The following is a 17,802-nucleotide window of genomic DNA, read 5'->3' on the forward strand; positions in this document are numbered from 1 at the left end:
GTTGATGCTGGTTTACAATAAATAAGACACTGCTGGAGAAACTCAGCAGGTCAGGCAGCATCTCTGGAGAATATGGATAGCTTTTTTTTGTAAATTACTCCAGTACTGTCTTTTTTTGTGTGCCTGACCCCGTGTTCTTAGGACAGTGCGCACCCCCGCTCCCCCCTCAAAACCCATAATCATCACCATTATCTCGTAAGAACACAATGTCATATTCCCTGCAGGCAGCCATTGAAATTGACAAAAATCACTAACGAGGGGAAACTTTTTCACACAAAGGGTGGTGGATGTATGGAACAAGCTGCCAGAGGAGGTAGTTGAGGCTGGAACTATCCCATCATTTTAGAAACAGTTAGACAGGTACATGGATAGGATAGTTTTGGAGGGATATGAACCAAGTGCAGGCAGGTGGGACTCATGGATGACAAAAGAGGTCCAAACTCTCCTCAAGGACCGCAACACCGCCTTCAGGTCTGGCGACAGAGCCCTGTACAGCGCTGCTAGAGCCAACCTGAAGAAAGGCATCAGGGATGCCAAAGCGGCCCACAAGAGGAAGATAGAGGACCACTTTAACAACAACGATCCACGGCGGGTGTGGCAGGGCATCCAGCACATCACCAACTACAAGCCCAGCAACAGCACGACGGCCGACGGCGACGCCTCACTGGCAGAGGAGCTGAACTGCTTCTTTGCTCGCTTCGAGGCAGAACCAGAAGAGCTTGTCACCATTCTCCCACCAGCCCCTAACAACAACAACTACACCCTCACTGTGCAGGAGCATGAAGTGAGGCGGGTGCTCTGGGCGGTGAACCCGAGGAAGGCTGCCGGCCCGGATGGCGTGACAGGAAGGGTTCTGAAGGAATGTGCAGACCAGCTCTCCGAGGTCTTCACGAAAATCTTCAACCTGTCCCTGTCCAAATCCATCATCCCACCGTGCCTGAAGTCTGCCACAATCATCCCACTACCAAAAAAGCCTGTTATCAGCGGCCTTAACGACTACCGACCGGTCGCTCTCACACCAGTCATCATGAAGTGTTTCGAGAGGCTGGTCCAGCAACACATCAAAGCCAGCCTCCCGCCCACCTTCGATCCACACCAGTTTGCCTACAGAGCAAATAGGTCCACTGAGGATGCCATCGCCACTGCTCTTCACACTGCACTGACCCACCTCGAACACCAGGGGAGCTATGTGAGGAAGCTTTTCATTGACTTTAGCTCCGCCTTCAATACCATCATCCCCAGCAGACTGGTCACCAAACTCATGGATTTAGGACTCTCCCAACCCATCTGCCTCTGGATCAAGGACTTTCTGTCTAACCGCCCCCAGACCGTCAGGCTGGGCCATCACCTCTCCACCCCATCACACTCAGCACCGGCTCCCCACAGGGCTGTGTGTTGAGCCCCCTCCTCTACGCCCTCTACACCCACGATTGTGCCCCCGCGCACTCCACCAACACCATTGTCAAGTTTGCGGACGACACGACTGTGGTTGGACGTATCTCAGGAGGAGATGAGACAGCCTACAGGGAGGAAGTCCAAAGACTGGCAGCGTGGTGTTCAGACAACAACCTCATCCTAAACACCACAAAAACAAAGGAAATTATCATAGACTTCCGTAAGAACAGTGCAGCCCCCAAACCCCTATTCATCAATGGGGACTGTGTGGAAAGGGTCTCAGACTTCAGATTCCTGGGCACACAAATTACGGAGGATCTCTCCTGGACTACAAACACCACCACAGCAGTCAAGAAGGCCCAGCAGCGACTCTACTTTCTGAGGATCCTCAGGAAAAACAACCTGGAGGAGAAGCTGCTGGTGTCCTTCTACCGCTGCTCCATCGAGAGTGTGCTGGCGTACTGTATAACCACATGGTATGCCAGCTGCTCTGCAGCGGGCAGGAGAGCCCTTCAAAGGGTCATCAACACCGCACAAAAAATCACTGGCTGCCCACTGCCCTCCCTGAAGGACATCTTCAGCTCTCGCTGCTTTGGCAGGGCAGCCAACATCCTGAAGGACCCTTCCCACCCTGGACACAACCTGTTCCACCCGCTGCCCTCTGGCAGACGGTACAGGTCTTTCAAAACTCGCACAAACAGACTCAGAGACAGCTTCTACCCCATAGCCATACGTGAACTTAACAATGCAAAATAAGAAATAACACTCACATTCAACTGAATGGTTCTACCTCAGCTGCTATTGTTATTTATCTGTAATTTTTTTTAATATGTATATATTTTTACCTTTTCTTATATATTTAAAATTGCTCTTGTGAATCGCACCGTGGGATTGACTTTTAAATTTTGTTGTACCATGTGCAATGACAATAAAGAGATTCATTCATTCATAAAGAGATTCATTCATTCATTCATTCATTCATGTAGCTGGGGCAATGTTGACCGGTGAGGGCGAGTTGGGCTGAAGGGCCTGTTTCCACACTGCATCATTCTATGACTCTATTGGTACTAACAATACAGCCTTCAGTATTTTTAGCTTGCAGTCACAAGAATAAACTTGTCATTATTAAAAACGGTATTTATGAAAATTCAGTGGGGAAATAACTATTTTTGCAAGTCTGAAACTCTCTAGACTCTAAACCTTCTCCCATTGACAATTGCTTTTGTAACATGTTTAAATAACATCAAATTTCTTAGAAACACAACTTTAGCAGAACTATCTCTAGTGTGACAATGTTTAGCAACAAAATAAGTATGAAACATATTTGTAGTTTTGAAGCACATGGTTTTTACTTAGTATATTTACAATTATGTTGGATCATTTTCATTATTATTTGCTTGTTCCAAATTTTGATTCAAGTTTTGAGCATTTTTTCTATTTAATGTCTGTTTTGCAATACCATTTTTGTCTTGGCAAGTTGCAATTTGTTACGGCTAAGAGTTTGCTTTATTTTTGCTAATTTGCCATATTTTTATCTGCTCAATTTATTACAGGTATTTTTTTCTTTTCCTGTCTGGGGTTATTTCTTTGGTCAAATTACACAGATAACATGTGATCCTTTTTAAACATCGATTTGGCAAACTGTCAAAAATAGAAATGAAAGCAGACCATATAGGTCAGATGCTGTGCTGCTGTGAATGTAATGACTGCATTATGAATCTTCTTTGAAGGCATTTGGAGAAATTAAAAAAATCAGAATAATGCAGCTAACAACCTCAAGATCTCCAAACAAAAAAACATTAAAAGCAAGCACATGGGGATTTTATAGCAACAATTTATATGAGTACAAATGAATTCTGATGTCGACAGACACAAGCTCAAAACTGTCATTTAAGTATAACCATAAAATTTATCATTCAAAAAATGATTAGAATTATTATAAACTCCAATCATTTAATTATAAACCGAGATTCTTGAGTGGTGAATGGGGGAAAAAAAATATATTTGTTTCTGTGAAAAGTAGTTTCTTCACATTTATATGTATTGATCCTATTTAGCAGAAAGCCTAAAAACAAAACAAACCTTCTTCATCTTTGCTTGAAGTGCAAACAAGATCACGACACACTTCCCTTTCCATTTCCACTTCAACCTCAAAAAAGGTTTCAACAAATTCTTCTGACATATCTGAATCAAGAGAATAATTAATGTTAATTGCATATTGAAATCCTTTACATTACTGCTGTTGATTGGTTAAAAAGAAAATAGACACGATTAGTTATGTAAAATGCAGACCACAATGAAGTCAGAAATCTCAATTCCTCTCAAAGATCAGGTTCAGAAAGCCTTGTTGAGTAATAACAAAATGATCTTGAATCTTTTATCTGATTACATATAAAGACTAATGTAGTAGCAGCGTTACTTTTTTTTATTGGGGGTGGAGTTGTATAAAATACATATTTCTTCAGATTATTTGCATTCTTAACTTTTTTCAGGTTAGGTCGGGGGGGAGTTCCCCCTGCCACGGGTACCATGTAATCCCGTGCTACCTGCTCCATGGTTGGATAGTCGGTAACTAAACCGTCTCTCCCACCTAGTTTGCCAGGTGAAGAGGGGGCTGTGGACCCCCAGCAGGACCAAAAACAAGACAGTTCAGAGGCCGGATAAGCTTCTAGCAAGCCAACGGCCATCCACACTTCAGTAGAAGTTGCGATCACTGTCGTACATAGCATTGCAAGGAATGATGATAAAGCACACACACCAAAATCCTGTACTTCCAGTGGAGGAAGTCCGCAGGAACTGGAGGAAATAGTGTGGTGCGTCCGTCACTGTTCCCGTTGGAAACCAGCACCAGTGTGTCGTTAATGTTGCAATATCGGCTACTTAATCCATCAATGCCTCTGCAACATTTTGATCTTGTCAACACAAGTTCTACGTCAATCTGTGTCATCCAAATCAATGAAGAATTGCACACTTTGTACAAAATCTGAAATCACTCTGTACTTTGCTGAGTATACCAAATTTTATTTTCTTCTCTTATGTGGAAGAAATGGATTCTTACCAGTGTCAAAATTGGTATGCTTATTGTTAATGTAATGTAAACAAGACTTCAGTCTGGTAAGGAACAATCAAGATCTGGAATGTGTAGGAAGGAACTGCAGATGAAGACTCCTCTTCATTTCTGGTTTTCTCTATAAGTTCTTTGTGACAAAAAAGGATGTGATACAGAAAATGAAATGAAAAATATTTAGTTAACTGCAGTTTCGTAATAGCTTTATTTTAACTTCCATTGATGCAGGTTATAATGCTGCCCTACGTCTTCACACAATTGAATGCTCACAGCTGAATGCATGCCTTTTGAGAAAAATCAAAACAAAATAACAGATGTACCAAAGAACAAAAGTAAACGGCACTTGCACTAAAGTCTGAAGAGTCCCGACCTGAAACGTTCTCTGTCCATTTCCCACCACAGATGCTGCCTGATCCAGTTCGAGTTTCTCCAGGCCACACAGTGGCACAGCAGTAGTGTTGCTGCCAGAGACCCATGTTCAATCCTGACTCTGGGTGCTGTCTGTACAGAGTTTGGACGTTCTCCCTGTGACTGTGTGGGTTTTCTCCAGGTGCTCCAGTTTCCTCCCACAATCCAAAGACGTACAGGTTTGTAGGTTAATTAGCTTCAGCAAAATTGTAAAATAGTCCCTAGTATGTAGAATAGTGTTGGACTACGGGGTGATCATTGGTCAGCGTGGAATCCGTAGGCCAAAGGCCCAGTTTCCTTCATGCTGTATCTGCATCACTAAAGTCCAGCAATTTGTGTTTTAAAGCATTTGCAGTCTCATGAGTCTACACTTGCACTGTTTAAGTATCATCTTATGTCCTTCAATGATATGAAAATTAAGATATTCTCTTTATGTGAATTTCAACCATCCAAAATTGATGGGGATTGTGTTTGCTTCAAATAAGATATAGTTTGGTCCCAAAGTAACGCCTGGTTCTTAAAATGTTTCAGATTACATTGTATATTGCCAAGCCACAAAAAAAAATAGCATACAATAACTTACTTCCAGAAACCTAGTTGAAATAAGAACCAAATGTTTATGTTTGTGTTTAGCTTGAACTCATTCCTCACCTGGTTTCCCCTCAATGCTACCCAAGCTCTTACCTTTTCTCCTCCCCTCTGGGAAGCACACGGCTGTATACTTGCATGCCAACAAAAACAACCACAGATTAACAGGGGCAGGATCCTTTCAAATTGAAGAGATGTTTGTAATTGACAACCAGATTTTGATTAATTTGAAAGGCCAGAGATGACAGGTTCCAAAGGGATATGCTCATTTTTCACTGAAGCAATCATTCAACAAAACCACAGAGCAAACAAAAGACAAACTACAAGTTGAATGTACTCATTGAAATTTGGCAGTAAAACAAAAAGGGAGTTGGTTGCACAGTAGCAGAAGCTAATAGTTCTTGGCAGATTTTGAAAAGAATGTTTTCCTCTCATTCTGAGCCTGCTTTTCTGAGAAACTCACCCTACAACTTTATTTCAGAGCGTTGATGAACCTGGTATTTATTGCTGACAATTAAGTCATGCAACAAACATTTATGACTTTTGAACTCAACAGCCACAATAAAAGGTCACTATAGAGTCAATGCCTTCAACCATTTATTCTAATACAGATGAAGAGCAAGAAATTGCATGGAAACGCAAAATAGAAAGAGACCATCAGCTCTCTGAGTTGCTTAGCCATTTGTTACAACCATTGTAGATCATGTGTCTCAATATCATCCCATTTTTCCCCCATACTCCTGTTGCTCTCCGTGGGTAGAAGCCTGCTACCTCCTCATTTCAAAATATTCATCAAGTTATCCTCCACAGATTTTTGCTCTAATAAATTGTATGTTAACCATCTTATGCTTATTCATCTCAGTCCAAAATGACCTATCCCTTATACAGCATGATCAAGGAACCAATTGAGGTTACTCACGCTGACATGGGAGAAAACTCCACCGCCCGCTGTCCTGCTATCCATCGCCCGCTGACCCGCTCCGCTCTATGATCTTTGCTCTTGAGCTGGTCCCCTCACTGTCCGGTCTACATTGAAAGACACGGACCGACCGGGCAGTGAATGCCATGCAGTGTTACCCAGTGCAGCAAGTGAGGCCATGTCCTGCTCCCTGCAGTCGGAATTTAAGGAGCGGCGGCTGCTCGCAGGCACTCCAAGCTACTTCCCTCCTCGGCCACAATGCGATGGCTCAGCCCCCAGAGCGTCGTGGCAGCGGTGAGCGAGTGAGCTGCTGGCATGATCCCCGACCCCCTTCTTCTCAACACTGTTCAAAAAGGAACTGCAGATGCTGGAAGATCGAAGGTACACAAAATTGCTGGAGAAACTCAGCGGGTGCAGCAGCATCTATGGAGCGAAGGAAATATGCGACGTTTCGGGCCGAAACCCTTCTTCAGACTGATGGGGGGTGGGGGGGGGGGAGAAGGAAGGAAAAGGGGAGGAGGAGCCCGAGGGCGGGCGGATGGGAGGGTGGGAGGAGACAGCTAGAGGGTTGAGGAAGGGGAGGAGACAGCAAGGACTGGCAAAATTGGGAGAATTCAATGTTAATGCCATCCGGACGCAAGGTCCCCAGACGGAATATGAGGTGCTGTTCCTCCAATTTCCGCTGTTGCTCACTCTGGCAATGGAGGAGACCCAGGACAGAGAGGTCGGATTGGGAATGGGAGGGGGAGTTGAAGTGCTGAGCCACCGGGAGGTCAGGTTGGTTATTGCGGACTGAGCAGAGGTGTTCGGCGAAACGATCGCCCAACCTCCGCTTAGTCTCGCCGATGTAAATCAGCTGACATCTAGAGCAGCGGATGCAGTAGATGAGGTTGGAGGAGATACAGGTGAACCTTTGTCGCACCTGGAACGACTGCTTGGGTCCTTGAATGGAGTCGAGGGGGGAGGTGAAGGGACAGGTGTTGCATTTCTTGCGGTTGCAAGGAAAGTGCCCGGGGAGGGGGTGGTGCGGGAGGGAAGGGAAGAATTGACGAGGGAGTTGCGGAGGGAGCGGTCTTTGCGGAAGGCAGACATGGGGGGAGATGGGAAGATGTGGCGAGTGGTGGGGTCACGTTGGAGGTGGCGGAAATGGCGGAGGATTATGTGTTGTATTTGCCGGCTGGTGGGGTGAAAGGTGAGGACCAGAGGGACTCTGCCCTTGTTGCGAGTGCGGGGATGGGGAGAGAGAGCAGTGTTACGGGGTATGGATGAGACCCTAGTGTGAGCTTCATCTATGGTGGCGGAGGGGAATCCCCGTTCCCTGAAGAACGAGAAACGTCGCCTATTTCCTTCGCTCCATAGATGCTGCTGCACCCGCTGAGTTTCTCTAGCAATTTTGTGTACCTTTTTCTCAACACTGCTGCCCGTGCTGACCCGGGCCAGATTCCCAACACGCTGTGAAAGAAACTCCCACCCCCAGTGGCGTTGTCCTTTTACAGCCGCTTTTACAGCAGCTGCCATCAATGAGGGATAGACTTGGCTATCTCACAGTACAGCAACATTGTTCTTGATCTTGCTGTACTGAGGGATAGCCAAGTCTATCTTTCTTGGCTAACAACCTAACCTTTGGCCTCCATGACACAAGTACATTTTTGTGCCTTATTTTGGGGTAAAAAATAGTATTTTCATTGCCGGGAAATACGGTACTTAAAATATTAAGAAAAAAAAATCCTGATCAAGTCTTTGTTCTGTTGCAGGTATCTGTTCAGTTTGATGATAGTCATCAAGTGCCCTAAAAACATTTTTAAAGAAAGTAAGTTCATTTCCACTGGATTGATTATGCATGTGCTCTGGAGGGATATGGGATTATAACAAAAGCTTATTTAATATCTGCATTAGAACAGTCTGAAGATTTTCCCGTCCAAAATCTTCAAAATCCCGAGACCAAATGAAACAATCTCATAAATTAATACGCCATTAATTAATACGTGTAAAATTACAATACATATACTCAGCCTTATCAACCTGGTATTAACTTGATGAAGATACAATTAGTTTCAGCTCTGCCTTAGTTTAACACTCACACCTTTAACTACCAACATGCCAATTTAAAATTTGCATTGTGCAAAATGACTTTGATCTCTCGTAATGTTTTACATTATGTGGGGCACAGCACATCCTAAATGACCTAAACTGCCAATGTGGCTTTAGCCAGACATCCCTATAGACCCAGCTGAATGCAGCCTCCAGGTCATCTATGCACACGAAAATTGGACACAACACTAAATAACAAAATCAGAACAATTAAAATTTGATATTTATATCTTACCTTTTTTTGGTCTCAAATCTTCTATCCTTTGCTGAGCTTTTCTGAATACACGAAGATGTGTAGCAAAGTCATCTACTAATCGTGTGGTAAAGTAGGGTTGCCAGTCTACCTCCTTTGACCTGATTATTCATAATAGAGGAAACAATCAAAGTCATAAGATTATTGACATTTTTCAAACCTAATGTCTTGTACAATGTGCATGTTACAATACAAGGTGTCCTTAGCAATCTTCCTGATACCAATCTTGCTAACACGCAGGTAGACACAAAATGCTGGCGTAATTCATACAACTGGATCCTTGTCTGCTAGACCCACAGACCACCATCAGTTAGGATACATCAAACATCACCCATCATAATTCTCAACACTAGTGCACTGCAAGGCTGTGTTCTCAGCCCCTTATACTACTCCCTATACATTCACAACTGTGCATCGAAATTCCATTCTAACTCAAGTTTATAGATGACATCACTGGAGACTCTCACCATTTCCAACAGATGCATCACAGGAAGCATTTTATCTGGATACATCACAGCTTGGTATGGCATCTGTTCTGCCTGAGATTGCAAGAAATTGCAGAAAATTGCAAACACACCCCAGTCCATCACACAGACCAGTATTCCCCTATTGATTCCATCTATACTTCGCTGCCTCGGAAAAGCAGCCAACACAATCATGAACTACTCATGCCTCCGTCATTCTCTCATCTCCCCTCTCCCATCAGACAGAAGAGATTCAGGATTGGCTTCTTCCCTGCTCTTCGCAGACTTTTGAACAGACCTTTCCTATAGATCTCCGAAGGTCTGCCAAGGAAGAATTACCAATATTCCAATCTAATTCACCACGGTCATTATATGTTTATTTTAATCAGAACTTTCTTTGTTGCTGCAACACTATATTCTGAACTGTATACCATGAATGCATCAGGTGGTGGAAAGGAGAAAATAATTTGTCTGGACAGCACACAAAACTGTTTTTTTTTTTGCTGTATCTTGCTTGGTGCGTGCAACGATAATAAATAAATACAAAAAGAATGTTGGACAGTATCAACAGAAACACTCAGATGCTTGTTGCTTAAGTCAACTTGCTCCATGCCTTGCTAATGTTTATAGGTCAGAAATACAAGAAATGCTGAGATTGATCACCGAAGTGTCCTTAAAATAAAACAACACATTGAAACCACTCCACTAGTCAACCAGCGGAGGTGAAAAGTGAAAAAGTTAATGTTTCAGATTGAAGAAATTCAGAATCTTTGATCTGAACTATTAACACCGTTTCCATAGATGCAATTCAACCTGCCAAGTATTTCCAGCATTGTGGTTTTTTTTTTAATTTCACCATTTCCAGTTTAACAAATTGTCATTCACTGTTCAATTCACTGCCAATTCTCCCCCACCAATGCCAACCTTGAAGTACTCTCTGGTGAGATTTCTGTCTGTTTCTTTTGTCTTGACCTCAGTATTTTCAGTCATTTCATGTCTTTGATAAGGTGTTAATGAAAATTTATTTCCACGGTTACAAATCTTAGCAAATATTTCTGGCTCCATCTAACCCTGCAGCGATCAGTATTAAAATTCCACCATCACAATTTCGAATAATCTTGTACAAAGGTAATTTCCAAGTAGCTAGCGTTTCTTGAGGCAGTATTCTTGTTATATCCTTAAAGCCCTGTCCCACGGTACGAGTTAATTCCAAGAGTTCTCTCGAGTTTGCCCTGATTCGAACTCGGAGATTTACGGTAATGGCCACACGTCGGTACTCGGGGCTCTCGTGGACATTTTTCATCATGTTGAAAAATCTTCACGAGTCTTTCCGTGCTTACCTGCTGTGAGCAAGTCTACCCGAGTACCTGCCGTCAGCGCTAAGAGACGTCCCCGAGCTCCGACATACCCGCTACGTTCATTCTCCGTGCTTACCACGAGCTTGATATTTTTTAAACTCGGGAGAGCTCTAGGAATGAACTCGTACTGTGGGACAGGGCTTTTTTTATCCATGCTTAATGTCATGTCTCAGAACAAACATGCTCTTGACCTCTCTCTGCAACATTGACTCAGTAACTCAAAGTTGTCCTAATATACTGTTCTGTTTTATTCTTCACTTTGATGCTCCTTTGGTTTTTTTCCCCCTTAACTTCAGACAAAGATCACAAACTCCAACAGCATTTGAAATCCAATACCCCTCTTGATTTTTCTCCCCATTCATTTCCCTGGGAAATGATCTCACCTCTCTTCCACTACCCACATACAGTTCCAGTCTTGTATACACTACCCCTCTGATCTTCTCCTGAACCCAAAAATCAGTCCATAGCAAGTCATAGCTTTGCCCCTCTATATCCAGAGACAATGGTTCTTCAAACAAAAACAGCTATTTATTTTTCAACTTTTTACTACCTGCTAAATCTTTCCAATATTTTAAGAGTTACTTTTAATTTCAGATTGTCTGCATCTGCAGTTTTTGATTTCAGCTATTAAAATATGTTGTGAGTTATCCACTGCTGCAATCAATTTCTTATGCACTGCCAGTTACTTAAGGAATGAAAAACCCTCAATAACTAGGTATAATTCACCTTGGAATTTCTTTTTTCAAATACTTCTTCAAAATTATGTCATTTCTATACCAAAAATGGGTTGTTATTTTCATTGGTAAACATATTGATATATTTTTTTTAAATACATAAGTTTTATGGAGTTCAAGTATTCTGGATATTTATTTGGTGCTTTTGTCAAGATGATACAGCTACTTGTTTCCAATTCACGAGAGCTTACCTTGTATTCAGTGATGAAATATGATAGTCATGAGCCACTTCTCAAAATACACAGATAAACACAATTTGTGATGAAAACTTCAAAATAAAAGACCCGTTTAACATGTGAGGTCTGTATGATCGTGAGTAGTGGCCCAAAGAGTTGTACCTTTTTCTGGTCACCGCTGGATTTTCAACATTTTGAAATTTTTCGGCGACCTGCTGCAACTATGACGGGTGCCGTCAAGTCGCTGAAAAAAATTGCGTGAATAGGACAGGCCCTTAATGATACTTTCCACGTTATCGTTTATGTGTAAAAAAAAAATGTTTATAAAGAAAAAGGTAAAATTCAAAACAAAAAAAATATGAATTCTGCTTTGAAGCATAATATTCATCTCTTGGCCAACATTGTTAAACAAATTTCACTGGTCATTATCACACTTTAGATATCATCTGGCTTTACCCAAAGTAGTTGCTGTGTTTATGATCTGAACATAGTTTTACATTACCAGTGATTAATTCAAACCACTATTGCATTGTCAAGTGAATCCAACTTACCTTGTAGCAAATTGAACAAGTGCATTTTGTATAGTTTGTCGGATTTCAAGTAAAAAAGTTTCATCATTGCTTAGAGTATAATACCAGTATTGAATGTAGTCCCTTAGTGCAAACTGGATGACCTATAAAAGAAACAGAGAAGAAGCTTATTGCCAATGACCCTACCATATTTTGTTGTTTAGAAAGAAATCTGACAAGATTTGATATTAGAACATACTATGTTTCAAAATTATAACCAAAGTGCCAATGGGTCTTTAAGGCCAAATTAATACTCAACATTTTTAAGAACATTGAAACTTGAAGGGTACAAGTGACCACAGGAAACATGGTGACTCGTGTATAGAGGGTAGATAAAAGTCCTGGAGAAACTTTAATGGATTAAAGGCTGATAAATCCCCAGGGCCAGATAGGCTGCATCCCAGAGTACTTAAGGAAGTAGCTCCAGAAATAGTGGATGCATTAGTGATAATTTTTCAAAACTCTTTAGATTCTGGAGTAGTTCCTGAGGATTGGAGGGTAGCTAATTTAACTCCACTTTTTAAAAAGGGAGGGAGAGAGAAAACGGGGAATTACAGACCAGTTAGTCTAACATCGGTAGTGGGGAAACTGCTAGAGTCAGTTATTAAAGATGGGATAGCAGCACATTTGGAAAGTGGTGAAATCATTGGACAAAGTCAGCATGGATTTACGAAAGGTAAATCATGTCTGACGAATCTTATAGAATTTTTCGAGGATGTAACTAGTAGAGTGGATAGGGGAGAAACAGTGGATGTCTTATATCTGGACTTTCAGAAGGCTTTCGACAAGGTCCCACATAAGAGATTAGTATACAAACTTAAAGCACACGGTATTGGGGGTTCAGTATTGATGTGGATAGAGAACTGGCTGGCAAACAGGAAGCAAAGAGTAGGAGTCAACGGGTCCTTTTCAGAATGGCAGGCTGTGACTAGTGGGGTACCGCAAGGCTCAGTGCTGGGACCCCAGCTATTTACAATATTTATCAATGATTTGGACGAGGGAATTGAATGCAACATCTCCAAGTTTGCGGATGACACGAAGCTGGGGGGCAGTGTTAGCTGTGAGGAGGATGCTAAGATGCAGTATAATGTGGATAAATGTGAGGTTATCCACTTTGGTGGCAAAAACAGGAAAGCTGACTATTATCTAAATGGTGGCCGATTAGGAAAAGGGAGATGCAACGAGACCCGTCTGTCATGGTACACCAGTCATTGAAAGTAGGCATGCAGGTGCAGCAGGCAGTAAAGAAAACAAATGGTATGTTGGCATTCATAGCAAAAGGATTTGAATATAGGAGCAGGGAGGTTCTGCTGCAGTTGTACAGGGTCTTGGTGAGACCACACCTGGAGTATTGCGTACAGTTTTGGTCTCCAAATCTGAGGAAGGACATTATTGCCATAGAGGGAGTGCAGAGAAGGTTCACCAGACTGATTCCTGGGATGTCAGGACTTTCTTATGAAGAAAGACTGGATAGACTCGGATTGTACTCGCTAGAATTTAGGAGATTGAGGGGGGAACTTATAGAAACTTACAAAATTCTTAAGGGATTGGACAGGCTAGATGCAGGAAGATTGTTCCCGATGTTGGGGAAGTCCAGGACAAAGGGTCACAGCTTAAGGATAGAGGGGAAATCCTTTAGAACCGAGATGAGAAAAAACATTTTCACGCAGAGAGTGGTGAATCTCTCTGGAACTCTCTGCCACAGAAGGTAGTTGAGGCCAGTTCATTGGCTATATTTAAGAGGGAGTTAGATGTGGCCCTTGTGGCTAGAGGGATCAGGGGGTATGGAGAGAAGGCAGGTACGGGATACTGAGTTGGATGATCAGCCATGATCATATTGAATGGCGCTGCAGGCTCGAAGGGCCGAATAGCCTACTCCTGCACCTATTTTCTATGTTTCTATGTTTTTAACTCAGCGGGTGCAGCAGCATCTATGCAACGAAGGAAATAGGCAACGTTTCGGGCCGAAACCCTTCTTCATACTGATGTAGGGTGGGGGGGGGGCAGGGAGAAGAAAGGAGAAAGGAAGAGGAGGAGCCCGAGGGCTGAGGGAGAGCTGAGAAGGGGAGGAGACAGCAAGGGCTACCGGAGAAGTCAATGTTTATGCCGCTAGGGTACAAACTGCCCAAGCGAAATATGAGGCGCTGCTCCTCCAATTTCCCATGGTGCTCACTCTGGCCATGGAGGAGGCCCAGGACAGAAATGTCAGATTCAGAATGGGAGGGGGAGTTGAAGTGCTGAGCCACCGGGAGATCAGGTTGGGTAATGCAGACCGAGCGGAGGTGTTTGGCGAAACGATCGCCAAGCCTACGCTTGGTCTCACCGATGTAGATCAGCTTACATCTAGAGCAGCGGATGCAATAGATGAGGTTGGAGGAGATGCAGGTGAACCTCTGTTGCACCTGGAACGACTGCTTGGGTCTTTGAATGGAGTCGAGGGGAGAGGTAAAGCGACAAGTGTAGCATCTCTTGCGGTTGCAAGGGAAAGTGCCCGGGGAGGGGGTGGTGCGGGATGGAAGGGAAGAATTGACCAGGGAGTTACGGAGGGAGCGGTCTTTGTGGAAAGCAGACAATGGGGGAGATTGGAAGATGTGGCGAGTGGTGGGGTCACGTTGGAGGTGGCGAAACTGATGGTGGACTATTTGTTGTATGTGACGGCTGGTGGGGTGAAAGGTGAGGACTAGGTGGACTCTGCCCTTGTTAAGAGTTGGGGGGATGGGGAGAGAGAGCAGTGTTACAGGGTATTGAAGAGACCCTGATGAGAGCCTCATCTATAGTAGAATGAGGACATTTCCGATGCCCTGATGTGGAACACCTCATCCCGGGAGCAGATGCGGCGTAGACGGAGGAATTGGGAATAGGGGATGGTGTCCTTACAGGAGGCAAGGTGGGAAGAAGTGTAGACTAGATAGCCATGGGAGTCAGTGGGTTTATAGTGGATGTCAGTCAGAAGTCTATCACCTGCGATGGAGATAGTGAGGTCAAGAAATGGTAGGGAAGTGTCGGAAATGGTCCAGGTGTATTTGAGTGCCGGATGGAAGTTAGTGATGAAGTGGATGAAGTCAGTCAGTTGTGTGTGGGTGCAAGAGGTAGCACCAAAGCAATCGTCGATGTAGCGGTCGGGGATGGGGCCCTGGTACGCCTTGAAAAAAGGATTGTTCGACGTATCCTACAAAGAGGCAGGCATAGCTGGGGCCCATGCGCGTGCCCATAGCTACGCCTTGTATTTGGAGGAAATTGGAGGTGTCAAACGAGAAGTTTTTGACGGTAAGGACCAACTCCGCTAGGCAGAGGAGAGTATCAGTGGACGGGTATCGGTTGGTTCTCCGGTCGAGGAGGAACCGGAGGGCTTTGAGACCCTCCTGGTGGGAGATGAAGGTGTAGAGTGACTGGACGTCCATGGCGAAGATGAGGGGATGGGGGCCTAGAGAATGGAATGCCCAGAGACGACGGAGAGTGTCTGAGGTGTCTTGAACATAGGTAGGGAGGGATTTAACCAGGGGGGATAGGATGGAGTCAAGGTATGTGGAAATAAGTTCGGTAGGGCACGAACAGGCAGCAACAATGGGTCTGCCAGGACAGTCAGATTTGTGGATTTTGGGGAGAAGATTAAATCGGGCCGTGCGGGGCTGGGGAACGATGAGGTTGGAGGCTCGGGGGGGCAGGGAGCCGGAGTGGATGAAGTCAGTGATGGTGCTAGAGATAGTGGCCTGGTGCTCGTCTGTGGGGTCATGGTCCAGGGGTAAGTAGGAGGAGGTGTCCGAGAGTTGGCGCGTGGCCTCAGCATTGTAGAGATCGACGAGCCAGCCTACCACGGCACCTCCCTTGTCGGCTGGTTTGATAACCCAATCTGGGTTGTTGCAGAGTGAGTCGATAGCTGTACGTTCAGGGGGGGGAGAGATTGGAATGAGACAGGGGAGTGGAGAAGTTGAGGCGGTTGATGTCCTGCCGGCAGTTTTGAATAAAAAGGTCTAAAGCCGGAAGGCCATGAGGGGGGGGGGTCCACGAGAAGAGGGTTCGTTGGAGACAGGAAAAGGGATCATCAATAGGCGGCAAGGATTCCTTCCCATGGAAGAACGCTGTGAGGTGGAGGCGACGGTAGAAGAGCTCCAAGTCATGGTGGGCGCGGAACTCATTGAGGTGGGGATGGAGGGGGACAAAGGAAGGCTTCTGCTGAGGACAGACCGCTCAGTGTCGCAGAGGGGGAGCTCAGGGGGGATGGTGAACACATGGCAGGGATGGGGGTTGGGGCCGGAGGAAGGCAGGTGAGTGGACTGAGGCCGAGGCGATGTCTGGTGGGGGGGTGGTAGGTGGTCAGGGTGGAGGGGGTCATGAAGACTGTAGTGTGGGTGGGGAAGAGCTGGGGTCACATGGTTTGAGGGGGATGGGGAAGACACAATGGAACAGCCACTGAGGTTACCAGGGTTAGGGGGATTGGCACTAGGACCCAGCGCAGTCAAACCCATGGGAGTGGGAATCTGCAGCGTGGAAACTTCAGGCCCGATGCTGAGTCCAGGCTGCAGGTAAGGCAATGGCTGCAGACTGCTGGAGGGCAGTGGAGTGGCGAGGGCCGGTGGAATCGATGGTCGGAGTCCGTGGGTAGTGGAGTCCGGGTCGGCGGGCGATGCGTGGGAGGTCCCGGCGGGCGGATGGTCGGTGAGGCGGCGAGGTTTGGCCAGCCCGGTGAGGCGACGAGGTGAGTAGGACGCGGTGCGGCGGCCATGTTCGGTAGGTCCGGTGCGGCGGCAATGTTGGATGGGCCGGGTGCGGCGGCAATGTTGGATGGGCCCAGTGCGATGGCGGTGTTCGATGGGCCGGGTGCGGCTGCGATATTCGGCGGGCCCAGTGCGGCGCCAATGTTCGATGGGCCAGGTGCGGCGGCAATGTTGGTGGCTCATGTATTGTCTCCATTTAGTCTACTATTCTCACACTGGGTATTTGTATGAATTTGCTCATGTATAATGAGATTTTACAGAATTGTATGCAACAAAATGAATTTCACTGTATCTAGGTACATGTGACCAAAAAACACATTACCATTAATGTGCATCACTTATGGATTTCCATCACTCCGTACAAGATGCGATTAAGCAGACTGGTGCTATAATCTCCAAAATTTCCAAAAATGAGCAGCAACCTCACTTAAACATACTAAACTCCATGGATCTTATCAGCGTAGATGAGGAGTTGATGTTTCCCCTCGCAACAGTGTCTAAAACGAAGGGTCAAGGCCTCAAAACAGGGGAATGGACATTCAGAACATAAATGAGGGGACTTTACCCAGAGGAGAACAAACCTTCAGAATTCTCCCCACAACAGTGCAGTGGAGAGTCACTATCATTAATATGGAGTGAGAGTTGGAGATATTGACAAATGAAGGGATGAGTATATGGAGTTTATTGATCAACATATGAGACTAGAGCTAAATGAGTTTAATGCAGGAATGTGATGCCGAACTAAAGTATTAACCAAAATCTTCATGAAAAATGAAATAAGTACTTGTTCAATGCACATTCTTACAGTGCAATGTAAATGAGATCAAGTTAATAATTTGGTGTGGTGGGTATTTATTTGATGCAGTTGGAGAAAGTGCTCTTTTTGCTTTCAATATTTGCAATTGAACAATAGTGTCATTTTCAACAGGCAAAAAAGATTAAATGAATAATATAAACTTGGGGTCAGGTATTGAAGAGGTTTCAGGTGTTAACGTGTAGTACACTGAAGTTATTAGAAAAGGAAAGTAAAAACTGCGACAACAGTGCAACATTTTAAACATACCA

General features: G+C 44.7%; 1 protein-coding gene across 3 annotated transcripts in view; it reads right to left on the reverse strand.

The window, feature by feature from the left end:
* snx13 (sorting nexin 13) overlaps positions 1 to 17,802 on the reverse strand; it is a 178,736-nt gene that overhangs the window by 67,159 nt on the left and 93,775 nt on the right. For all 3 annotated transcript variants that reach the window (XM_033045890.1, XM_033045898.1, XM_033045881.1), the window contains 3 exons: positions 12,005 to 12,126; positions 8,704 to 8,822; positions 3,478 to 3,579 (listed from right to left, as the gene is read on the reverse strand). In XM_033045890.1, coding sequence (XP_032901781.1) covers positions 3,478 to 3,579; positions 8,704 to 8,822; positions 12,005 to 12,126 — 343 coding nt within the window. The remainder of the gene's footprint in view (positions 1 to 3,477; positions 3,580 to 8,703; positions 8,823 to 12,004; positions 12,127 to 17,802) is intronic.

The sequence above is a fragment of the Amblyraja radiata genome, chromosome 2, assembly GCF_010909765.2.
Source record: "Amblyraja radiata isolate CabotCenter1 chromosome 2, sAmbRad1.1.pri, whole genome shotgun sequence".
Classification (NCBI taxonomy): Eukaryota; Metazoa; Chordata; class Chondrichthyes; order Rajiformes; family Rajidae; genus Amblyraja; species Amblyraja radiata.